Genomic DNA, 11,198 nt, shown 5'->3' with positions numbered 1-11,198 from the left:
TGGGAACATGCTATAAAGCACAGGGAGCTCAGCTTGGTGCTCTGCGACCACCTAAATGAGTGGGATGGGGTGGGTGGGAGGGAGGTCTAAAAAGGAGGGTACACGTGTATACATATAGCTGATTCATTTCGTTGTACAGCAGAAACTAATACAACATTGTAAAGCAATTATACTCTAATTAAAAAAAAGAATGAATAAATGAAAGCTAAGCACTTTCCTGGGTTATTTCCTTCTGTACTGACAACAATAATAGTTAAATATAATAAATATGTATGGTTAAATGATATATATATATATATAACAAACATATGGTTAAATATAATAGTGCTAAGAGCACTGCTATACTCCCAAATTGTGGACAAGGAAACAGGGGCTCAAAAAGACGGGATAACTGGCCCCAGGTTTCACAGCCTCAAAGAGGCAGTGCTAGGATTCAGGTCAATCTAACTCAGTTTCAACTAATACATGGTTTTAATGGAAAATTTAGGGACGTTAACTTTCCTCCAAGTGATAGTCTCCATCTCTCGGCAGGCAGGAGGATTTTGTTTTAAAACACGTAGATTTCCTTCAGCATCCCTAAGACATCTTTAGGGAGAATGGGGCCATCTAACCATTAAATCTGTTAAAGTGCCTCTGTCAGCATCCCCACTAGTGTTTTCTTACTCTCTCTCCCTCTTTCAACTCCTTAAGTGAAGGTTGTGATGTGTCAGCCAAACTGATGTGGCCTGAAACTTTTCTGAAATTTAACCCAGACATTTTTATAGGGTGACTAATTTCAGGATGCACATTCGTTTTATTGGAAAGTTCTCACCGTTCCTATATTCTTCCACATCGCTTTCCTCCTCCAAGTGCTCGGATGCGGTAAGAAAGTCTTCTTCAATTGAAGACAAGGAACAGTTTGTGTCATCCTCCACTTTTAAGATGTTTGTTTCCAGGTGGAGCTGCCGCTCCTGCACCAGTTCCAGACCAATCAAAAATTTGTTGATTTCAAAGATGATGCAATTGGTACTGTTTGGTCTGTTCCCTCTTGCACACTGGACCAAACAGATATCTGACAACCAAGGACACTGAAAGCAGAGAGAGAAAAAGGCATTTGTTAAAAGAGAAAATATAAAACCATTCCCTCTGACCTTTCTTCTTCTATCAATCTCTCCTGTTAGAAGGAATGGGGACCTTTAAAATATTTGGAATATTTTCTGGGCTTTTATTGATGAACTGCTTGAAAAATATTCAAGTGGTGCTTGGGGAACACAGGGTACCCAGGGGAAAGTTTGACTTAGTGGAAAATAGACTAATTATATCACATATTTTTGTTCTCTCCTGTCAAAGCAAAAATTGCCCTGGGCAACATTTACCAGGCACTGAAGACCTTACTCAAAGTTATTAAAATAGGAGAGAGAGGCCAGAACAGAGTTGGACCACAACTCCACTGAAACAAAAGGCAATTGGGTTTTTAAGAGCTGGCATAGGAGGATTGACATCCATCTGCGTTTGGTAAGGAAAAGTAAACTTTCTTGTATCTTCATGGCTGAAAGTAGTCTTGCAAATTGGAGCAAAGTGCCCACAGAAGTCAGGCTTCCACCCTTCCTCAGAGACAGGGACACTAGCTTTGCTGATGGTTACATTTCAAAGAGATGGGTCCTAGGTCCTTCAGAAAGACATTCTTGGATTGTAAAACTGGCAAAAGGCTTTTAAAACAATTTACATCTCAATGGGGCAGAGAAATAATTTATAACGATGTTTTCTAAAGTAAATGTTCTGAGAAAAGGGAGGTTTAGGGCCTGGAGTCAGGAGGAAGGCTGTCTAAAGTTTAACCAAGCTGAGGGGAAAGTTCAGGCTGTCTTGGGCACCCCTCTTGATTAAATTGAATCCCACGTTCTCAGATCAATATCTTTTTCTGCCTTGGTGATATTCAATACAACTTCTGCCAGTATTTCAGACGGATAGCAAGTATTTTCTCAATTACAGTTAAACTTTATAATTTGTATTGTTCATTTGAAGAAGTAGCCAAAATGAGATTTAAAGAAATCCCCTGGAAGTGAACGAATTCTGTCCAAAGGATGGGCATATGGGGACAGCAGTGAAGGAGGTCAAATCATTGGCTGGTGTCCCACCGAGACCTGTTAATTCTGTTCAGTTCCAGGGTTACAGACCCTCTCCCTATTCTCTGCTACACATTTTCACTCTTCATAGTGTTATTCATTAGAATAGCAGTAAAAAAAAGTTTCGATTGCCCACGCACAGATTACTAGTAAATCACAGACATGTCTTATGCATTACAAAAATGAAAACATTCCTGTAAGAGGAACAATATGCTTATTTATAGTAATTTTTAAGAGAAAATTATCTGAATGGAAACAACAGTTAGTGGACAAAGGGAAGCGAAATAAACTTATCTCAAATGGAATTCAAAATGTTTGGAAATATTTTATGTCCTAAACGGGATTATTTAAAACATGCTGACTGTGGTTGGAGTTACTTAGGTCTCATCCTAGTTAACTTGACATTTTAGAATCCTTGAGTCTGAATGTATGTGTGTGTGTGAGCGGTGAGGATGTGTATATGCAGAGGAACACATACACATGGACATTTATACTGTATTTCTGGAGTTTATCTTTTTCTGACATAAATATCATTTATCAATCTCTTTGATTGCATATTATAATTAGAGTAATTCTAGGACAGATGATTATAAAATGAAAAATTCAGTAATTCTCTAAGGGTCCAGGGATCCCTAGGGGGCTCAGAAATAGAACTTATCTCTGTGCTTATGTGATTAGGTCTGTTCTCAAGGAAGGTGGTCCATAATCTTGCTTTTCAAAGTGTGGTGTGTACCAGCAGTCTCAGCATCACATGGGAGCTTGTTACAAATGTATAATCTCAGACTCCACCCCAGACCTACTAAATCAGAATCTGCATTTTCAAGGAATCTTTTGGTGATTCCAACATGCATTAACATTTGAGAAGTATTGGTCTATATCTTTTATGAAATTCACGAAGGATCTGTGCTCCCCTAAATGGTGAGGACCCACTGCTCTAGAGTAATGAGAGCTGGCTTGATTAATTTTCTTTCCACTGAATTCAGACATAATATACTGAAGTGAAATTTGATAGATACTTTCTGAGTGCCTATTATATGCAAGGTATGCTGGGAGGTACAAACATGAATCAAATAATTACTCTAGGGGTTGGAGCATAACATACTCCCAGTAGATCAGACATGAATAAAAATAAAGTTGAACCGTAAGAAGTTGTCAGATTTGCAGGTCAAGATTATTGCATATTGTCATTTCCTATCATTTAGCCTAAATATAAATAACAAAGTGAAATGGGGTAGGAATCAAAAGAAATGTTAAGAAAGCAATACGAGCAGTTAAATAATACTTCAAGATAGGCTTAGGGAAAGGAGGTTGTTATTAAACATTCAATGTTACACCGCTGTGGTACCCTTAGGAAGAAAATGTATTTTCTTTACAATCTTCCTGAAAGTAAATAACCATCCTGAGAGTCTTAGGTAAATGATGGCAAACAGTGGAGCCTGTAAAATAATGGCGGATATTATTATATAATCTTTATGATAGTCTACTAGGTGTCTGCATACCTTATGACCTTTAATGCAAACAATTTTCTATGAGGTGTCTGTTGCTACTGCTCTGTTACAGATGGGAAATCAGAAGCACAGAAAGGCTGACCGATCCTTTCAAAGTCACAGAAATATAACGTGGAAGAGCCAGCAATGCAATCCAGGTCTGCTGGACTCCAATTCCTGTGTTCTTTCCAACTCTCCTCACGGAGAGTTTAATTAGAAATCGTTACTGACAGGCCTGGTGCCGAAACCACTCTTAAAACTAAGCTTTGAAAATTGCTTTTGGTTATCATGGTTTTGCCTAGTACAAAGAGAGGATACTTAGAGCTGTTTATTCTCTTTTCCAACAATTCATTTTCTCACTAAGGAAATGTGTCATTAGATTGACGAGGAAGAATTTTGTTCTAGGCTTGATGAGCAAATTGTAACAGGCTGTGTGTAGATTTTCATTAAGTATCTGGAGTACGGCAAGAAATAGTGGGTGGACCTCTGAATTTTTTGATATTTTGAAGGATTAAAGAATAAAAGAAGATTTAAAAACGTTCCAGCAAAACTAAAACACAAGGAAGAGAAATTTGTTAGAGGAAAACACATGCTCATTATTTTAAACTGGAGCTATCACTATCAACATATCTTATTTGAGAAAATTTGCGATCTTTTATACAGTATGTCTTTAGAAATCTTTCATGTGTTTTTCTGTAAATTGGTTAACCAATTTAAAATTTTAAAGTTTTCTTCAGTGTTATAATGATATATCTAATAATGAACATTAGTAGATTAAATGATAATAATAGTATTTTAAATTCTACTTTATTTTCAGTAATCTTCTTTTATTCTGGGAACTTCTTTCTGGGCCTAGGAAACTCCATTTCCATCTTTGGGGCTGCTATCCTTTTTTTTTTTTTTTTTTTTTTTTGCGGTACGCGGGCCTCTCACTGTTGTGGCCTCTCCTGCCACGGAGCACAGGCTCCGGACGCGCAGGCTCAGCGGCCATGGCTCACGGGCTCAGCCGCACCGCGGCATGTGGGATCCTCCCGGACAGGGGCACGAACCCGCATCCCCTGCATCGGCAGGCGGACTCTCAACCACTGCGCCACCAGGGAAGCCCTATCCTATATTTATTAGCTTGGCTGGTTTGATATATCCTAAGAAATAAATAGTATCCGGAAAGAAGAAATTGTGCGATTCTAGGACCGCAAGGTATGAATTAGAATTTGGCTATTGTTCCTGAAACAGAAGACAATTCTGTTTTTGATTATCCGGTAGATTTGTAGAAAACCAAACTAACCAACCAATGCCTAGTGTGTCTGCTTTAGTTTAAGTGCAACTCAGCACCATAAACTTGAGAAGATAACACATGTCAGGAGTTGATGTAAGGGAAACTCTGTCAAGCTATGAGGGGCAATATTTAAGAGAAATACAAGTAAAGCCTATTCTTGAATACAAGGACATTTTTGATTCTTATGCTATGGGAGTCTATGTATAGCATCTATTTGGGCCTTGTACTGATTTGTGTCAAGAGCTGACCACAGATAACTTATTACTAGTGAATAGGTTATCAAGAGCTTATATTTCTTACCTGCGAAACTTCAAAATCTGCCTGGAGATTTCCAGATGTTAACCCACTTAGGAGGACAATTTCATTTTCTTTTGGCTTTTGGACGTTCATGGAGCTGATAAGTTTTGGAAGATCTGGTGAGACATTGACCAATTTCTGTAGAACAAGAATCTTTATTAGCTTAGATGTTTTATTTTCACCTCCAAGATACTACCCCAAAATTATTTTACTTGCAAAAATAATATACTCAGTAACAATTCATAATATAGATTACTTAATCTATTAAGATTATTACTAGAAGAGATTGTATAAAATTGAAGCATAAGGTTTAGATGGGAATAGAAAATTTCCTAAACATAAAGATTTAAACATTTTTACTTCTAAGTTTTCCGAAGTAAACACTTAATGATTATTGTGACACCACAGTTATACATGATAGTTTGGGAACTTTTTCCTTTAAATCCTTGAATAAGAAACCTGTTAACTAATAATGATGTGTTCTAATAAAGTCAACAATAATATTAATAATAAAATAATTACTAACATTGATTTTTCTGTATGTGTTGATTACAAGGCACCATTAAGGACTGTACATATGTTACATTACTATCTTCAATCACTGCAACACACCTATATGGATTGTACCACTATTACTTTCCTTTCACTCATAAGTAGCCTCAGATCCAGAGAAGATGAGATGAGTTCCTTGAACACCTTTATGTAGCTTATTCAGTTTATGTATACCCTTAGGCATAGCAGAAGGTGGTCTCAAATCACACCTAAGTTCGTTAAATACAATGTTCTTTTTTTTTCTTTTTGCTTTAGTCTTTTATTGTGGTAGACATATATACTTAATTTTCTTTTACATATCAAACAAAAGAATATCAAAACCTGAGAACACAAGCAGGGAATACTAAGAGATTCATACACAGCACAGATTAATTAGAAATACACATCTACATATGCACTTTATAGATTCTAAAAATGTGATTTCCATAATATTACCAAATTTCCATTTCACATACATTTAAAAATTAATATCTGTTATCTATTTACATATTTAAATACTGTAATAGCTGTCCCAAAGATCACTGCTGAAACAGTTTTGTTTTCATGAAGATCACATTAACAGAGAAATGAGTAGGAAAAAATGCTGTTAAGTTATATTGTGTCTTTTCTATGTCATAAAGTTTGATGGAAACACAGTTCTTAAGATGTCAATTGCTTTGGTCCTTCCTGCTCTCTCTTTGATGTACTCTGCACCATAATTCCATCAAATGAAATTATATGTACAATTTCTTTCGAAGATCTCTCCAGTACTACACTGATGAGTGCTATTTTGGAGCTCAGTGGAAGTCAATAATAAATAATCTGTATGGGCAATTGAGCTGGAGAACTTCCGGTGCAGCATCATCAAGAAGAGAACATTGCGGGAGTAACTGAGTAACTGCAGGTCTACCATAGTGTGATAATCAAGTGGCAAATGGTGTGCTTTTATTCATTAAAGAGTGTTACACCAAATAGTGAAATCAAACCATCTTCAGCTTTGGGAATGAATCCTTCCCACTGTAACCACAGGCTCTAGTTCCGAAGGATTGAGTGGGCCTTCAAGTTGTTGCATGCTGTCAAGGATTTACATCAGGATCTTACAACCTTGGATGAGCTTGGAACATTTAGCTGCAGCAGAGTGCAAAAAGTTTGAGTCCTAGATGAGTGTAGGGCTAGGAAACTGAGGTTAGATATAAAACATTTGATGAAAGCAGCAGGAAGGACAAAGCAGAGGGAAGAGCTAGCTGGTATCAAGCGGGTTTTGCAAAAACCTTGGAAAAGTCATCACAGACAGAGTGTTTGAAGTGGAGAAGGGGAGAGTAGAAAAGCCACTCCTAGGCACTGGCAGGCAGGAGAAAACATCTGTCTACTGGGGAAAGCAAGTTTCACAAATATAAGGAGGGCAAGCTGTGTAGGAAAGTGGCAGGAAAGGGGTCAGGGAGATGGGCTGTGATGAAACCACCTAATTAAAGAGTCTCCTACAAAGTGAGCATCATTTAAGTGGAGTCATGTTAGTTCTCTCATCAGTACAGACAGTCCTTGAAGTGAGTTCCCAGAGAGCCCAGTTCCCAGTGCTACCTGCTGCAGGTGCTCTGTACTGCATGCATCCTTGTTCACATCCAGGTTCACAAAGCAGACCTGGGAAAGAGGGCAAATATTGTCAATTAAGTGAAAAACATGACAGTCATTTTTTCTTTTTTTAAAGATGTTGGGGCTAGGAGTTTATTAATTAATTTATTTATTTTTGCTGTGCTGCATCTTTGTTTCTGTGCGAGAGCTCTCTCTAGTTGTGGCAAGCGGAGGCCACTCTTCATCGCGGTGCGTGGGCCTCTCACTATGGCAGCCTCTCTGGTTGCGGAGCACAGGCTCCAGACGCGCAGGCTCAGTAGTTGTGGCTCACGAGCCTAGTTGCACTGCAGCATGTGGGATCCTCCCAGACCAGAGCTCGAACCCGTGTCCCCTGCATTAGCAGTCAGATTCTCAACCACTGCGCCACCAGGGAAGCCCCATGACAGTCATTTTTGAAGAAAGCAGGAATTAGTTTGGGGCAAATGGTTAGACAGTCGTACATATCTTGTGTAGTTGATCTGGCCTAGAAACAGCCATCTTACCTTTGGGCGTCTGCACCCAATTCCTACTCATAGTTCCAACTGATCCCACTAAATGCCCTCCGTCTTTCATGGCCTGACAAACAAAACAAAGCCCCTTTGTATGGAACCAGTGTAACAGTCCCAAGAAAATCTTCAGGTTTATAAAGAGTTGTCAAATCTCATGAAATAGGAAAAAGATTTGTAATACTCTAAACCTCTGTTTATAATTGCAACAAACACTTCTTGCTGTTTCCCTCTTTCCTCTTATTTCCTGCTCCCTTTCTTCACCACTTTTCATATCATGTACGAGCAATGGATTTCTCTGTCTCATTGTTTTAGTTAATTTTAATGTATTTCATCTTGTTGTAGAGTTTACCTCTTCTGTAGCTATCTTAAATAAGCGTTTGAATACGTAAGAGTATGAAAACAACAGCTACAAGATTAAATAATAATTCAGAGCAACAGTAAAAGAATTGTACAATTTAAACACATCACATAGATTAAACAAACCACCATGGGTACTCAGATGGGAACGGTGAGAAGAAAATTTTAAGAAAATTTGCAAAGAGATGAGATACGTTATTGAGAGATGAATAGGATTTTGGTGGGTAAGGAAAGAGGCTGACGTCCCTGGGAGGTCAGATAGTCTGAGTAATATTTGGAGGTAGGAAAGAGCAATGCCCTGTAAAGAAGCAGGGAGGGAGTCTGGTTGCAGCAAAGTCCTGGAGAAAGAAAAGTGTTAGAAATAAGGTCTTGGAAGGTTCATGTTAAATGAGGTCATGCAAATGAAATTTTACAATATTTTACTAAAAATCATTCAAAGGTTTTTATTCCTAACATGTCGATTTGATCATACAAAACTGGATGAGAACATTAATTATCTGGGTATTTAGTCAGACGTTTGGACTTAAGTAGATGCCTGCAAGCATATGGGGGTTTCTGATTTCAGTTAGTCGTTTGAGGTCATGGTTTCTTAGAGTCCATTCTTTTTCTTTTTGAGGGAAAAAGAACTATAATTGAAAGATTTTGGGAAAGGCCTTAAAAACTAAAATGGTTATATACTGCTGAAGTGTAAAGATCTCTACTGTCTTTATCCCAAGTATTTCTTCAAGTTTCCTGGGCTCAAAATATCTTTGCAGTGCATCCTACAGTATTTCTTCTTAAGAATAACTTGATGGGCATTTGGGGCAAGGAAGGGCATGAAATGCCACCCTCACTCTCATTCAGAGGTTCTCTTCTTTCGGGTTAATAAGATGGGTAAACAAGGAAGATTCAGGCCTGAGTCCTTTTGCAGACAATGCAAATGGAAGCATAAATAGTAGGTGATGCTTGGAAGGGGTTCATGATCTAGAGGAGTTTGAGAATATTCATATAATGATAGTTACTTTGCCCTTGGAAAATTGGTTCAATATCCATTAGTACTCAGGGACTTTTCTTCACATGCAGCTGGGATGACAGTTATTGAATTGATTAGACAATTTTCCATTCACCTTAAAGAAAGTTGCATTACCTGGCCCCTGGGCATCACAAAGCTCTATTATCTTATTTCCCAGTGGGAGAGGGCAAAGCAGAGAGACCAAAGAAAAGCATCTATAATAACCACTTATCTGCCCTCCAATATTGTCTTTAGTTTCTGAAGATGAACAATTTTTTCATTAATTTTCTGCTACAATGTGAAACTCTACCTATATTCGGAGGAAACCGTCCATACTTGCTAGCTGGGCCAAGACCAAAACAAAGCAAGACATAAACCAACCACTTGCTTATATTTAGTCTGTATATATTTCTGCAGCTCGGTGGTAGGGGAGGTTTTTAGGGCCTGATGTACATCCAATTTTAGGAGACCTTCTTTGAGAAAAAGAATGATGAAATTCAAAATTCTAAATTAGATGTGAAAGTGAATATTTATTTATTTAGAAGGAGAAAAGAAATCACAAAAAAATCTCAAATTTAAAAAGACTGACAATAGAAAGCCCCGAGATAAACCCACACACATAATGGTCACCTTATCTTTGATAAAGGAGCCAAGAATATACAATGGAGAAAAGATAGCCTCTTCAATAAGTGGTGCTGGGAAAACTGGACAGTTACATGTAAAAGAATGAAATTAGAACAGTCCCTAACACCATACACAAAAATAAACTCAAAATGGATTAAAGACCTAAATGTAAGGCCAGAAACTATCAAACTCTTAGAGGAAAACATAGGCAGAACACTCTATGACATAAATCACAGCAAGATCCTTTTGGACCCACCCCCTAAAGTAATGGAAATAAAAACAAAAATAAACAAATGGGACCTAATGAAACTTAAAAGTTTTGCGCAGCAAAGGAAACCATAAACAAGGCCAAAAGACAACCCTCAAAATGGGAGAAAATATTTGCCAATGAAGCAACTGACAAAGGCTTAATCTCCAAAATTTACAAGCAGCTCATGCAGCTTAATATCAAAAAAACAAACAACCCAATCCAAAAATGGGCAGAAGACCTAAACAGACATTTCTCCACCGAGGATATACAGACTACCAACAAACACATGAAAGAATGCTCAACATCATTAATCATTAGAGAAACGCAAATCAAAACTACAATGTGATGTCACCTCACACCAGTCAGAATGGCCATCATCAAAAAATCTACAAACAATAAATGCTGGAGAGGGGGTGGAGAAAAGGGAACCCTCATACACTGTTGGTGGGAATGTAAATCGATACAGCCACTGTGGAGAACAGTTTGGAGGTTCCTTAAAAAACTAAAAATAGAACTACCATATGACCCAGCAATCCCACTACTGGGCATATACCCTGAGAAAACCATAATTCAAAAAGAGTCATGTACCAAAATGTTCATTGCAGCTCTATTTACAATAGCCAGGACATGGAAGCAACCTAAGTGTCCATCGACAGATGAATGGATAAAGAAGATGCAGCACATATATACAATGAAATATTACTCAGCCATAAAAAGGAACGAAATTGAGTTATTTGTAGTGAGGTGGATGGACTTAGAGTCTGTCAAAAAGATTGAAGTAAGTCAGAAGGAGAAAAACAAATACCATATGCTAACACATATATATGGAATCTAAAAAAAAAAAAAAAGTCACAAAGAACCTAGGGGCAAGACGGGAATAAACACGCAGACCTACTAGAAAATGGACTTGAGGACACAGGGAGGGGGAAGGGTAAGCTGGGACAAAGTGAGAGAGTGGCATGGACGTATATACACTACCAGATGTAAAACAGCTAGTGGGAAGCAGTCGTATAGCACAGGGAGATCAGCTCGGTGCTTTGTGACCAGCTAGAGGGGTAGAATAGGGAGGGTGAGAGGGAGACGCAAGAGGGAAGAGATATGCAGATATATGTATATGTATAGCAGATTCACTTCAGTATAAAGCAGAAACTAACACACCATTGTAA

At 38.0% G+C, this 11,198-nt stretch overlaps 1 protein-coding gene across 1 annotated transcript in view; it reads right to left on the bottom strand.

The window, feature by feature from the left end:
* Window positions 1–11,198, bottom strand: part of SPHKAP (SPHK1 interactor, AKAP domain containing) — a 93,075-nt gene that overhangs the window by 33,067 nt on the left and 48,810 nt on the right. The window contains exons 3-5 of the mRNA XM_060152455.1: window positions 7,272–7,331; window positions 5,166–5,300; window positions 812–1,067 (exon numbers count right to left, since the gene is read on the bottom strand). Of these exons, the coding sequence (XP_060008438.1) occupies window positions 812–1,067; window positions 5,166–5,300; window positions 7,272–7,331 (451 nt within the window). The remainder of the gene's footprint in view (window positions 1–811; window positions 1,068–5,165; window positions 5,301–7,271; window positions 7,332–11,198) is intronic.

The sequence above is a fragment of the Lagenorhynchus albirostris genome, chromosome 6, assembly GCF_949774975.1.
Source record: "Lagenorhynchus albirostris chromosome 6, mLagAlb1.1, whole genome shotgun sequence".
Lineage (NCBI taxonomy): Eukaryota > Metazoa > Chordata > Mammalia > Artiodactyla > Delphinidae > Lagenorhynchus > Lagenorhynchus albirostris.
This window is presented reverse-complemented; position numbering and strand designations above follow the sequence as displayed.